The 15,017-nt window shown below is 37.9% G+C and overlaps 1 protein-coding gene across 2 annotated transcripts in view; it reads left to right on the top strand.

The window, feature by feature from the left end:
• LOC129213269 (uncharacterized) overlaps window positions 1-15,017 on the top strand; it is a 106,454-nt gene that overhangs the window by 68,578 nt on the left and 22,859 nt on the right. For both annotated transcript variants that reach the window (XM_054843009.1, XM_054843010.1), the window contains 11 exons: window positions 1,043-1,393; window positions 3,329-3,460; window positions 4,199-4,348; window positions 4,822-4,938; window positions 6,665-6,838; window positions 7,550-7,757; window positions 9,023-9,189; window positions 10,550-10,662; window positions 11,699-11,780; window positions 12,354-12,491; window positions 13,778-13,940. In XM_054843009.1, the coding sequence (XP_054698984.1) occupies window positions 1,043-1,393; window positions 3,329-3,460; window positions 4,199-4,348; window positions 4,822-4,938; window positions 6,665-6,838; window positions 7,550-7,757; window positions 9,023-9,189; window positions 10,550-10,662; window positions 11,699-11,780; window positions 12,354-12,491; window positions 13,778-13,940 (1,795 nt within the window). The remainder of the gene's footprint in view (window positions 1-1,042; window positions 1,394-3,328; window positions 3,461-4,198; window positions 4,349-4,821; window positions 4,939-6,664; window positions 6,839-7,549; window positions 7,758-9,022; window positions 9,190-10,549; window positions 10,663-11,698; window positions 11,781-12,353; window positions 12,492-13,777; window positions 13,941-15,017) is intronic.

The raw sequence follows: 15,017 nt of genomic DNA, 5'->3' as shown, positions 1-15,017 counted from the left end.
AAAGAGAGATTTGGGATCAAATGCAGGCTATATGGGGGTTTAGCTAAAATAACAATGTTTGAGTGTTAGAAAACCACTCTAAAGACACATCTGTCTTACAGCATTAGGCAGAGAAAGTGTCTAATGTATCCTGTTCATAGGTGTTCTCTGTAGACTGCGTTAGTTCGGCCTTTGCTGCTTGTTGCCTTTGCAGACTGAGACCGTCCTCTAATGCTGAACAGCTGTTTTAGTTTGAATTATTTGTCAAAAAAATACATTCTCTGGTCTATCTTTTTTATCAAAGTAGAAATTGTGAAATTTCCTTGGTTTTTCCATCTAGCCTCACTGACTACATTAGAAAGAATGACTATTGCAAATCTAGGGGGTTTCCCAGATGTTCATAGGCATTTATGTTTTGTTTTTAAATTACAGTTTTAACCCCTTCAACTACAATGTGGCAATATAAACCCAAAAATGACAGGAAAGTGTGTGTCATCCGTAACGAAGAGGGAATAAAACCCACTTAAAATATTAAAAATAGCAGAATTTTCACTGTTTTCACAAATACTTTGAACAAATGAGAGGAAACATTTAATTTGCACAAGACAAGCTTGAAGTTTCAGTTTTTTAAAAAACCCAAAACTTATAACACCAGATGCAAGAATGTCTGTTACACCTATTATTTTTTTGTGGGTTAGTTTATTTGAAAATTGAGATTGGTCTGGTGTGGACAAAGCAGAAGATGTTCAGTGAACTTTGCCACTCTGAAGAAATAGGCATTTTGTATTTTTGTAAATGTAAAACTTCATGTAGATACACAAGTTGTAAATTCTGCAGGGCAGTCCTAAAATCTTCCTTCAGACCTTATTCAGGCAAAATTGCCATCTTACTGTTGGGAGGGAGAAAAATGGCAATGCAGAGATTATAGTTTTTGTCTCTGATACTGTAGCATAAAATCTCCTTATATGCTAAAGGGAGAAGAAAAAAGACTCAATGCTGACTTGTCTTAAAGTGTATCTATGATCCAAAGGAATTTTTTTTTTTGGTTTTGGTACCTTGATAGGATCTCAGTATTCCAACTCAGTCACGGCTCACAGGATCTATTCAGAAAGACAAGTGCCAGGCAGAAGTTCTCTGTGTCCTTGAAACAGAAGGCAAGACTGCCCGTCTTGAAGTGAGAGCAGAGTGCAAGCCAAAGATTACACTGGAAATTCAATTCAGGCATGACCTCCCTCAACTGACAGAAATCCCAAGGGAAAATAAGTTCTCCATCACTGCACGAAACCAGTTAAAGTATCATATTGGAATAGGAATGAAATCGGGTGCTTGTGAGCTTCAAATGAACGGGGACTTCGACCCTGAAAAGAAGTTTCAGTGGAAAATGTGTATAGAAAACAAATGCCAAACAATTCAGGTATTGGAAGGAAATTTTTTTTTCATTACTCTTGAATTTATACATCTAGACCTACTAATTTATACATCTGCACCTACTAAAGTCAAAAGAAAATAGTGTAATAATTTCAATGGTAGCTGAGAAACAAGAAAAACATTGTTTTCTTTTAATGTTAGATCTTACTTTTGGAGCCAGTCATTCATTGTATTTTAAATGGAATAAGCCAAATTTTCTTTGAATCGGTAGTTACAGTTAATGGACTTGCTGGTACTAGCTCTGGTGTATTTTTTTAAAAGCATGGTTGAGAAATCTGTAGGATTTTAATCTTCAGAAAAAATGAGTATTCAGAGTTGTCTTTGGCTTTATCAGCAATTACAGTTTCTCAGCAGTTTGACAACCAAACTCTGAAATAGTTTAAAAATATGTAAAGTAAATAGATAATCTTCAGGTCAGAAAATTTTCACTCAGCTCTACAGAAAATTGAAATTGCTAACAAACTGATGTGTAATGTATGAAGACCATTGCGGAGAACACACAGAGTGAAAAAGCCAGCATTAAACAGCAGTTATGAGTTCCTGTAAGACCTCAGTTGTGAAATATTTCGGGGAATTTAGTTGAAAAACAGTGACATTTTGAGCAAGCTGTTTTAGACTGCTGTGGTGAGCTATTTCTCTGTGGTAATTCTTGCAAATGTTGGCCAAAGAATTGTCCCTGAGCTGAACCTTACCATTTATAGTGCCTGACCAAGCACCACCAAATCACAGCTCCTGTTTCGTTTATGAGATTTAATTTCTGGGTTTGGTGGGAATCTCACTATAGACTCTGAGTCTGAACAGCAACTAGTAGGATAAGAAAAATGTAGTTTCTTTGTTGAAAAGATTTAGCCAGTAGAAAAATGCAGTGAAAACTGGAGTTCTGTAGAAGAAAATCACTCCACATCACACGAATGTTCCGTCATTTGCAGTACAGTCTCTTTTCCATGCAAAGTAAAGGAAGCGAAGCCCTGTCTCTGGGACAGTCAACCTGGTTGGCATCAGACATTCTGGGAGTCCCCATCTCTGAAGGAGTCCACAATGTCATTGCCTGGGAGGAGCTGTGTGAGCTAGGGAGCAAGGAGGCTTTCAGAGCTTCCTAAGTCAAGAAAGGCAGTGTGCCGTGACCTCTCTGAGCTAGTTAGCATGACACCCTGGGCTCCTTTTGCCTTTTGATGGGGCACTTTTTTCTTCAATTCTTGCCCAGTAGTTTGTTCTGCCAGGCCAGAATGTTGTAGGTAGGTGGGGGGGCAGAAATTCTGCAGCAGGATTTCCTGAAGTAGCAGTTCTAAATTTAGCTGGATTGCGCACTGACTTTTCTTACTGAAAATTTGTATTGTTATTGGAAATCCTGGTTGATGGTGCTTGGCCTCTCACAGATCCCACCAGGCTGTGCCATATAGGCAGGAATGGAAAGGAGAGGAGGTGTGTAGAGAAAGTTTGAGAAGTGTTACCACAGAATGATCTGTCACTTGAATATGCAAGTCAGGGTAAACCTGAATATACGAAGACGAGATTCACCTGCCCTCTTCGAAAAACAGAGCTACAATAATAAACCCATGTATACTGTCTCATTTCACTGGATTTATGGATGCTTTGGGCTACTGAAGCGATGCTAAGCATAGAAAATTAATTGACTTTTCACTTAGGCAGGAAAACCTGCCACATTGTCCTGTGTTCTATTTATGCTGGCTTATTCATCAAAAATATGTCAGACATCTTCAAAATAAAAAAGAGAAAATGGATAAAATGTAATAAAAAGCTATCAAGATTTCTGAAACATCCTGTGGATTTCCTGCCTGATATACTAGATTTACAGCTAGGTGCTGTTAGAGCTACATAGTAGGAATAAAAAGTTTCAGGTGTATAGTGTGTCTGTGGGTAAGTGTAAAAGTGGTGATTTTTTTTTTCTTTTCTTGTACAGGATCTTGGAGCACCAGTAAAAGTTGATGGGTCAGGCTATATTTCATTGGATAAAACGAACCTTGATTCACAGATGTTGATCACTGTTGATGAAAGTAAATTACAAGGACTCCTTATGCTGAAAGTCACTGATGTAAGTATCCTGCAGACTGTTAGACTGCATGTGCAAAGTATTGAGTGACATACTCTAAACTATTTTACGGGGAATAAATAGTCAAGCTTTAGTCATAAATTTCAGAATAAAAATAAAATCTTTTAAGATCTGGCACCTGTAATATGCAGTAAAACAGATGTGATCTCACTCCAGATATATAACAGGTACTCCAGTATAACACTCTTCATTCATCATGAAAGTAGACAGCAATGCACAAGAACAAAAAAGATTGCAATTTACAGAGTGATTTACATTGCAAAATAATAGGCAGCGATTAATTGAGACACTGCTGTTTGTTTCTTCAGTAAGACAACACCACAAGAAAGGCTGTGAATCTCTTGTTTTCCTGTTGACAATTTGGCTTCTCTTGTCATCAGTGCAGCAGAAGTATCTTCTTCCTTTTGATCATTCACTTTCTTGCCATAGCTGGTAATTTCTGTGTATTTCTGTGCTGTAGAGAAACAGATAGCTAGTGAGAGTTCTTTGCCATCAGAGAGAACTTCTCCTCTCTTAGCTGAAATGCACAATTTTTTTATTCTGTTAGGCTTGATTTTTTTCATTTTTTCCCAGTGTAACTTCCCTAAGTTCAATTCAGTTGGTTTTAATTAGTATTAAATATAGGACAGACAGATTTGCTAAATTTCTGGTTTGAGCTGTGTATTGTGGCAAACTTTGGGTTCTACATGCTTTGCTATATATGCTGTGAAATATTAACAGGAAAGACAAGAGTTGGACGCGCTGCTAACCCATAACATTCAAGCTGCTGCTGACATTGGCATTCCTAGGAGGATGTTAGTTGATGTGGTATCAGAAAAAACCAACAACTTCTACAAAAGACTTACTCACTTTTGTGTGAACAGCAAGCAAGTAAGTGTCTCCTCCGTATTACTAAGATGTGAAATAAAGGTAAAAGTAAGCTAATTGATTTGGTAAATACTGTTTTTCCATTTGAAATACCTGTGTAAGGCCTTTATAGGAATACTCAACAGGTACTGGTTTGGTTTTAAAGGTCTTAATTAAATGAAGGCAGTATCTTTCAGCCACTCCTTCTGTGCTGTCCCTTCTAGCAGCAAATTTGACATCAGCAATGATCCATGACTCCCATTTGCAAACTGTATCAAACTGTTTTCATCAAGTATCTTCATTTGGTGCAGCATATTCCCTATTACAGTACAAAGTTGTAACTTAAAATTAAACAATACTTCACCATAAATTTTATATAGTTTTCATAATTTTACTCTAAGTGTAATTAGTACAGTAATTACAATTAATCAGAGCAGTCTCAATATCAGCGATGTGCCACAGTTAACTTTTGTCATATTTTATTTGGACTATAACAGATTACAGAAGAACTGAGCTTTGTCCAGAAGTTGGATGTTGTGTCTCTTCACTACAAACTTACTCATAACATGGAGGCACTGAAGACCTTGCAAATAGAAGACAGGATTGAGTTGCAGGTAAGTTAGCAGACATTGACAGAGGAGATGTGAATCCAGCCTGGAATCACGCCATGATGGAAGCAGTAGCTGTAGAAGTCAGATGACAAAGAACAGAGGATGTAGATGTGACTTTGTGCATTTGCTATTTAGGTGAAATTTTTGTGTTTCTGTCAAAGAAGGTAGAATTTTACTCATTCAGTTGTTAACTTTGGCATCTTTATAATCTCTCCTATTCTGTTATGCCATCTTGCATAAGGTCACAGCACAGATTTCAAAGTTGCTTCATAATAGTGCTTCACTTAAAAGTCAAGATTTATACAGGGGAAAAAAGCTTATTGCTACAAAATACAGCCCAAGTGGAGTAAACCACAACCATAAACAATCTACCTAATGTTGCAGGTGCAAGTGGGAAAGATTGTTCTCAACATTTGAAAATACAATCTAACCTTCAGTAAAATATCCTTCTGAATTAAGGTGTCTGTGGTGTCACACCACCTCAGCTTTTGTTTTCATTTATAATTATTTCTAGACCCAGTGCTCTTCTTTACCTATACTCTAATTAAGTTGGGCCTTCCTTACCTTTAATTCAGTTGCCAGAGAGACCAGCAGTGTCTTCTGTCCTTCAGGATGTAATTTGAAGTATGGTGGGGTATTCATGAAAGTGCATTGCAGGATATGCAAACAGTAATTTTTTGTGCAAAATGAATGGTTTAGGACATTTTAAGTCTGTACCTGTGCATACAAGGACTATCTTGGAAAGATCTAGGATAAGATGAGGCAGGGAGCATTGTGGTGGTAAAAGGAAATGTCACTCTCATGGACAGGTAACAAATCAGTCACTCTCTTGCCATGCACATTGTACTCCTGAGTTCTGTAACCCATCAGAAGTGAAAGGAAGTTGGGGAAGGTGCTATCTGTCTAGATAGAGTGTTTTGATGGAAAAACACATTGCTGCTTATGCTCCTGATGGGATAAGATTTTCCCGAATTTGGATATTTTCCCAATATACATGGGTCATACTACCTGCTTCTGTTTTAAAGGTGTTTATGTTTTCTTTTTCTCCCTCCTCCTTCTCCTTCCTGGACTCTTTCTCACTGTCTTTTTTTCCCCCTGAAGTTCAGGGTGGAGGGGAGTCCAGGTGCTCACTTTATTCTTGAGGGGAGTCCAGAAGCTCAGTTTGTTCTCAAGGGGTTGGGAGAATAAGCTTGCTGAACCAGAACGCTTTATAGGAATAAGAGGTTGGAGGTTGGCTCCCAGTGCGTGAACAGCCCCAAGACACAGCTGAGCTTGCAGCATGCGCTATATGAGGAGGGCAGTGCATTTTAGCTCATATGCCTTGTCTGTCTGATAGCTCTGCAGTGTACCTTGTATAGACTAGACAGACATGAGTACTGATATGATTTCACAGTTTAATTCCAAATGGTGTTTTCCTTCCAGACTGATTTCCTGGCATATTTTTTTATCCAAGATACACAAGCCTACAGCACAACACTTACTCTTTATTAATCATGTAATTGCTTGAATAGGGTTTAAGGCATGGCCATACTGGAGAATATGTGTTAAAATGTTGAATTTAAAAATGAAAGGGACATCTGTAACTATGTTGTGTTATAAAATTATACAAGATGATCTTTTTGGATGCATTTTTGAGATGATACTGCCTGAACTGAAGAAAGAACCCTGACTAACAGGAGCTTCGCCTTTTACAAACTGCCTTTTCACAATTTACCTTTGTTGTACACAGGCTATCTTGAACCTGGAAGTGATCAAGAGCTTTAGTATGAAAGTGCATTACGGTGCTCACCTAATGGTTCTTGAAGGACAAATCCAGGAGTTTGAAACAAGTACTAACATAACTGGGAATTTCCATCATACTTGGCCATGGCTGCTACAATCCAGAATCCCATCATCCTTACAGGTAGTTTCTTTTTTTTTTTTTTCTTTCTCCCTTAAAATTATTGTCCTTTATTGTAATGTAATAGCCCACAGCTTGAATGAGAACTACTGTTTTGTAAGGTACAGGATGGAAGCTGAGATTTTCTGATATTTAGAAACTATGGATGGCTAAAGCCTGAACTACCAAAATAGAAAATTTCTTTTTGACTGCTTTCTGGACCAGATTATTCTATTCTGATCGCTATTAGCACAGTGTGTATTGTTGATATTGTAACTCTACAGGAAAATAGTTTCAGCAGGTTGCATTGGGAATTGGAATATTGCTCCTGTGTTCTTTAATGGGAATTTTATACTTTAGGAAGTACTTCTTTAAGCACTATTTTCAGGGAACTATTGGAGTACCTGCTATCTAGTAAATATTGGCAATATGCATGGATCGAGGATACTTTATATAAAGGGAGTCATGTTTTTGTGGGATAAAAGAGAACCTAAAGAGAATTTGACATAAATCAGTGAGGCTGGTGTGGTTTGAAATTCATTGAATTGAATGGGCTTCGTACTGGAAAGTCATAGATGATTAGTGAAAGGCTAAGATTTTTTTGTTAATGGATAGGTTTTTGACATAAGTATAGACTAGAGAGAACTTTCTTTCACTTCCATATGCCTTCTGTTTTAAAATTAAATAGTATTTAAATGTTGTTTCAAGAACTTATATCTATGTGTCATTTTTTAGATAGATGTGGTTTTTCAAGGGAAAAACACTACTCAAGAAAGATACATCCACATTGCAGCTGGAGAAACATCAATCACATACATCATAAACTCCTATTATGTTGATCACCAAGTGGATATCTTTTGCCAAAGTGTACATAGTAGCGAGGCACTAGAGGCATCTGGTTACCCTAAGGCAATCAACTTGATTCTCAGTTTACAGAAATCGGGTAGGTACCTGTCATTCCTTGCAGCTTTCTTGTTATATAATAGTTCTTTAGGATGTTTCGACTATTTCTTCAACAGCTACAAACTAACTAAGATGTGCTGGTAGTACCTAAAAAGGGGCTTTTTCTTGTATGTAAGTAAAATTGCCGTTCTTAAACTGCATCTGTTATTAGCTACATTAAATATGTTTTTTTTAATTCCAGGAAAGATCTCATGTGGTACACGTTGTGGTACAACACCTGGTAAAATCGGTGATCCCCAAGATACCTAGCTGCATAATATAAGAAGCCGTCTTTTCCAGTATCGCACAAAAAACCTTGTTACAGAGCTCAAAAAATGTGAATTCTAGTGTAGTTTAAAGAGGGTTTTGAAAATAATTATAAATGGCTTTTGTTGTTTGATCTGTGGAGGGGAGACAGACCCATCCTGAATAAGCCAGTCTATCCTCAAAACTTGCCCTGATGTAAATCCTATCTGCATATCCCTTAACTGCTGAGTTACATTGTGGTCAAGTACCTTTAAATGCCCACATGGGGGTATATTCATGTTGGGAAAAAACCCAACAACTGTGAGAGCACCAAAGAGGTAGGAATTATTGAGATTGGCAGGCACTGAATCAATACTAATGGCACCACTTCCTTTCACCCATTCTGAAAAAAGCAACAGGACATCAGGTGGCTTTCAGGACAGCTGCCAGAGTGGTCGCTGTATGATTGCGTACATGTCTGTGATTTTGTCTTCTCCATAAAGAGTTTTGGGGTTTCACATCTCTCGTCTTATTTTTATGTCTTAGCAGTCTATTTTCTTTTTCAAATATGAAAATCTGGTAGGAAACTGGGGGGAAAGATCCTTAAGTTGTGTTGTTTGAGCAGTGTTGGTCAAACTCAGAGGGAGTCACTAGAGGTCAAAACACCTTAGAGCTCTTCTCTAGAAGAGGTGGCTACTACCTGCCAAGTGCTACAGGTGGCTGTATGAGCTAGTCAGCTCTAGCTGCAGAAACACATTACTGTTGGCAACTGACTTGTCACTTAACACTTGTACGTGGATACACAAGCTCTGTTAACTCAAGACTTTGTATGTTCAAGGACATCCAAAAAACTCTGCACTCCTCCAACCACAGGCTGAAGCTCTTGTCATCCTGAATGGATGACTTTGTCATGATGAATGTCTTAACCCAAAAGCTGGCTGGATTCATTTTATGCAGGCAGTACTGAAATTCCTTGAGAATGAGCCCTCAAAATGGCACTATTTTGTTCTTGCTATTTAGACAACAAAGCCAAGACTATCTGTGAAGTCCAATATGATGACAAAGATATAACTGTGACTATGGATGTTGACACAGACCTTCAACTCTATGGTATATTTGAATTTATGGCAGAAGTGAAGCATTCAATATCACTTCTCCATCATCTGGGACTTCCCTTCTTTCTTAAGGTAATAAACCATAGATCTTTTGTTGTGCTTTGATTAGAGCTGTCATCTGAATCATGCTGTCACTAGCATGAATCCGGAACTTTTTCAGTGGCCTCAGTGAAATTACTGCAGGTTTATACAAGTGCAGATGAGGGGTGACTTGGACCAGTTTATCAGAATCCTTATTCAACTTAAGTACACAGCTAATGGTCTGTTTCCAAGGAATCTCAGCAGGATTCTCGGGGATTTCAGGATTAATCATTTCAGGAAGGCACTCATTTACTGTCACTTCCGAAATGATACAATAGAAAGGACTTTTGGTAGAAAACAGCTGTCCTTCATACCTAGAGAATTCCTTGGCTTGGTTAAAGCATTTGTAACATAGATAACTAAAATATTTCAGTGTTGAATAAACAGAAATAGATTTGTATTCCAAACTACTTGATAGGATCAACAAAGGCTGTACCTGTTCATCCCCAGGGAGAAAGTAGTATTAGTTGAAATGTCTCCTCCCCTTTTGGAGGGTAGTACACAGAACAGCACATCTAAGTCATCCCTCACCTTCTCTTCAAATAAGAGGATAAGTAGCTAGGAAACAAGATTGAAGGTAGACTTTTCTGAAAATAAACACTAGATCAATATTAAACCTGCATATTAAGTGTCAGTGTTTCAAGTGAATATTTAATGCCAACATTTTGTTAAAAGGTGTTAGATATATCCCCTGCTTCTTTCCCCTTAATCTTTAGTGAAATGTCTTTTATCCTTTAAATGTTTGAGTGGAAAAAAGAGAGATGCTAGTTCTTTAGGTGCCTTATTCATGTATAAGGTATGACTGTAATCATGGGACTTCAGAAATTACTGTTCCCACAGACTTTGGCAAACACAAAATGTGTTGATATTTAAGTGTGGGATACTGTGCTCATCTTCCCCAGAGGGATTCTTTAGCAGTTTCAGGATAAAGTTGTAAAGGAGCCAGCAGGTGTGGGAGGAAGAATATACCCTGGAGTAAAAGATTTGTGGAGCTCCATCTGTTTCATCAAAAAAAGAAGGAAAGGCAGTTTCTTTACAGTATATGAAAAAGAAGAGTAGAGAAGACATAAACAAGAACCAGTGGCTATAGACTTAAACCAAATAAGGATACATTGAAAATAAGGCTAATATTTGTCAATAATGTAAGCGAGTAGCTATGGAAACATACAGAAAAAAAGGAACACATCTCTTGGTGCTTTTGGTTTAGGTCTAGAAAACATCTAGAAGGCCTGTCTGGAAGATAAACTTCAGTCAAGATGATAGGTTTTAGTCAGTCAAGAGATTGTGCTCAGTTTAGGTGAAATGCTGGGTAGAAGCTATGGTGTGTGATTTGTTTTTTTTCTCCTCACAGATGACAATTCAAGAAGTCCTGACTGAAAATGAAATTGAAGGAGCTCTGAGGCTGACCTATGAAAAAAGCACAAACTTCTCCTTTATCATCAGTAGGAAAAAAGACCAAGAAGGGTAAAAGGGTCATTCTGAGCACTGTAAAAATGTCATTAGGCCCCTGTGATTCCATTTAAAAAGTTACTGGTTTAGTCACCAAAGCACTGGTGAAATGGATAACAACTCTTTGATACAGTGCATAGTCACACCAAACAGCCTGTATACTTCAGGAAGCTTATGAAGGGCTGCAGAAATTCCCCTCCTCACAGCTTGGGGTGTGCTTGTCTTTTTGCTAACCCCCCACAGCATTGAAGTAGCAGACAGTGAAATAATCCAGAAAACTCTAGGTCTAGTTAGACAAGTACTTAAAAATATACCTTAATTTGACATAACTGTTTAAATGAAATCGTTTTGGCACAGTTGAACCTTGTAAAACTATGGGGACTCACTCAGTTTTCAAAGTTGGTATCAGCATGGCTGTATCTGCTGTGCTAATTTCTCTATTTTTTTCTGTCTTCTAAAAATTTTCAAACTTCTTAAATGAAGAATTAATGCAGTAACTCTTTACTTCAAAAGTGCTATTTGGTAGAGCATATAAACAAAACTGTAGGCTTTTGAGGGTGTTTAAGAGGTGTAATATTTTCAGCCTTGGAGTATTTCAGATATTTATTAAGTTCCTAGCAAAAGATTTTTGCACTGAAAGACTTGTAAGTTCTGTTAAACCCTCTCATAATCATAAATTCTAAGTCTGGAAACCATGGCAATGCTTGCAAAGTCATTCCAAAATACCTATCTCATTTTTAAAAAGCTGATGCATTTACTATGGCTAGTAAATTACCAGCCAAAATAATTTCTGTTCCAGTGGGCCACATTCTGTCCCTGGGATGCATATGCAGATTTTTCACTGAGGTCAGAGCACTGCTGTTTGGTCTCCTTTGCCTTTGTATGAATGCGTCAAAAAAATGTGAGCTGGGTAAGCATTCCGTGGAAGATACTGCAATTTGTGACTCTAAGAGCTGTGGCAGACTCAGAGATTACTCAGATGAACTTGTACTGTCAGTGAGAGCGAACCTTGTGAAATATTGTTGAACAAAAGTACATTTCTTCCCTTTAGTGAAGAGTTGAATATAAAAGTACTCCAGACTCATCCCTTCTTTCTACAGTACTTCCCCAGTGCAGCAGAACTGTCTTCTAAGGTAACTATCTGCCGGTTATGTGTCACATACATCACTACAAATTAGACTCCTAATTTAGGAGTCAAGCTGCATTATTTCTAGTAATAGTATCTCTGACCTGTTTGTTGTTGTTAAGGATGTTTATGTTTTCAAAGATCCCAACCTACTGGAAAGGATTTATTCCATTTGACTCTGCTTCCATGCATCTGCATTAATTATGACTCCTCTCAGGAATGTTTTTAATTATTCTGGCTACTAAGAAAAGAGAGACTGGGCAGAAAGCGGTTCTGGATATTGGCTGTTGGCAGTGCAGAAATACACAACAGCAAGGATAAGCAAGGAAGATGAATGGGGTTATCTGTCAGTCAAATGCAGCACAGTTACTCCTGCTCACATAAAAACTAATTTCTTATGTGTGTTTATGTTGTTTTGTATCTGTGCCTTCTATAATGCAAACATAAGGGAAAAACAGATCTCTCTGAGGTTCTGAGGACCATGATACAAAATACTGTGTGAAGAATGTGAGCACAATATTTATTTTCTCTTTCTCTCTCTTTTTTATTTTTTATTTTAATTTAATGGGAACTTGAAAAGGTAAATTATGATATGAGTGAAGCAAAAGGCAAACTCTACCTCAGGATGGAAAAAAGGGATTTCAATGCTACAGCTAAGCTGACTTGCACTGGAACCAACTACAGTAATATCATTGAAATAATACAGACAATGTCCCAGGTTGGTATCATCACCTCAGATGGCAAAAGGCAAGCTGTGACAGCCCTATTTCTAGAGTATGGCATTTGGGGTGCTGGCTGCCGAACAGTGAAGGTCAAATACAGCTCCAGCTGCTATGAGGTGTTTTGCCCTTGATTTCTCCAGTACCATGAGCAAACACACAACTATAGATTAGTTGAGTGTCCAATGGTATAAATTGTTGTTTGATTTTAGATTTGTTTGCCCCTATAGACAGAGAACATACATAGGTGTGGTGGTTTAGCCCCAGCTGGCAACTAAGCACCACGCAGCCACTCACCCCTGTCCCCCCACCAAGGGGATGGGGAGGAGCATGGAAAAAAAACCACCTCATGGGTTGAGATAAAGATAGTTTAATAGGATAACAAAGGAAGAGAGTAATAATAACAATAATATAAGTGATGCACGAACGCAATTACTCCCACATGCAAAAGGAAAATAAAACAATCCAATACCCATTCTGTTTCCAAGCAGTGATTCTGCTTCCCGGCTCACTTCCCCAGTTCTATCTGGAGCATGACGTTCTATGGCAGGGAATATCCCTTTGGCCAGTCTGGGTCAGCTGTCCTGGCTGTGCTCTTCAGTTTGTTGTGCGCCTGGCAGGGCGTGAGAAGCTGGAAAGTCCTTGACTTAGTGTAGACACAACAACTACCCAGCAACAACTAAAAACATCAGTGTCTTATTGACATTATTGTCATACTAAATCCAAAACACAGCACAATACTGGTTACTAGAAAGAAAATTAACTCTATCTTAGTTGAAATCAGGACAGTAGCATATATAGGAAATAAGAAAAATAATATACTACAAACTGACCAATTGCTAATTTTTATTATGCAGGTACCACATGCATTTCTTTTTCTAAATAAGGAAGAAAAGATGTCACAAATAGATATTATTGTTTGTGCTATCTGTTGGATTTATTCTGTAATAGTGGGCTCTTGATGTTGTAAAAGTTATTCAGTGAGGTAAGGGAGAGATAGGAGAAGAGATAGAAAATCAAAATATGTAATAAGCAAAGACTATTGTAAAGGGGATACTCAGTTGTTTATGTACATTGCATTGAGAAGATGACTTACTGTAGAAATTAAGTCAGAAATTAATGGCTGCTTATAAAAAAAACAGTGGGCTTTAGGGTATCGGACCTTATATAAACTCATCTCTAAAGCTAGATTCCATAGGACTTTACAGTATCAAACCTACACACATAGGTTTTTAACTTTTCAGAGAACTTGGGATTTAATATGTTTCCACTCTTTTATTTTTAGTTAAAAATTCTTCCAAGGCAGCTTGTGTTTATGATGGATTACCAAAAAGGCAACAGAACACGTATGCTGAGGCACATTGCTGTGTGGGATGGTAAAGAGATAAAGGTAACAGGCACTTACACTGGACCCTTCCCAAAGTTGCCTGGAGGTCATGACGTTCAGGGTAGGTTTCTCAAGTCTTTTGCCAGTGTTGATAGCAGACTATAAAATAAACTAAACCACATAAATCTGATTTCAAAATGCATATTCAAATGGTTTCAATCCAGGCCTTATAAGATCTTGCTTGCTTTAAATTCATGGTAAGTCTGGCTGTTGGAAATGTCCACTTCAGAACACTATTTTTGTTTTGTGGATATGGAATGTAAAGCTTAAATAAATTTTAGTAGTGCCAGGGAAAAGTTTGGCCAGAGTGAAAAGTCATCAACAAATTAAAATGCCTATTGTTATTTTATAACAAATTTCAGAAGTGTTCTGGATTAAATGAAACATTTGGGTTTATTTTTATTTTTGCTTTTGAATATTGTAAATATTTAGGGAAAATCAAAGGAAACCTAGGAACTACTTTTGGACTAGACACCATTTGTAAACAGAGAAGAGAATTTAAGTATTGCAGCTACTTTCATTCTAGCCAAAGCACTGGGATACTTAGCTGGGAGGTGGCTGACTCGGGTTCACATCTGCATTTGGTTTCATTCAGAGCAGTGATTTGATTGAGAAATCCCAATGTGTGGGGCTCGCTCTCTCTTCTTACTGATTTCATTTTGAATATAGTTCCATAGTTCTGTGCCAGTGAATGTTTCATTTTTTTCACAAACAACTTTGGTGGGAGAGAGAGGAGAACAGATGTAGCATGAGCAGTAGTACACTCTGCAGTGTAGATCAGGGTCTTCATCCTCTAATTTATGACTTAAGGATCCAGTTGGAAAGTACCAGAAAAGAAACATATGTTTCCTTTCAGGAGGAGTCAAGGTGCTTAGGAGGAGCTTTATAGGATCTGTAGTCTTACCATGCTGTGAGGTTGCCACATATGTGAGGTGTACACCTGGACTTGCTAGCCAGAAACACTCCCAGCTCCACAAGTGCACATGTAGCTTGAAGCAGATTCAGCCTCAAATACCCAGTAACCCAGTGTCAGGGTCACTCACCATGAAGTGGGTACCAAAATGCAAATCTCCCTTGAAAGAAAGGGTTTTGGGGTGACCCACATCTCAGATATGTCCTTCAGTCACTACAGTGGAGG

The sequence above is a fragment of the Grus americana genome, chromosome 15, assembly GCF_028858705.1.
Source record: "Grus americana isolate bGruAme1 chromosome 15, bGruAme1.mat, whole genome shotgun sequence".
NCBI lineage: Eukaryota > Metazoa > Chordata > Aves > Gruiformes > Gruidae > Grus > Grus americana.
Note: the sequence above shows the minus strand (reverse complement) of the source record. Positions and strands in the feature narration are given on the sequence as shown.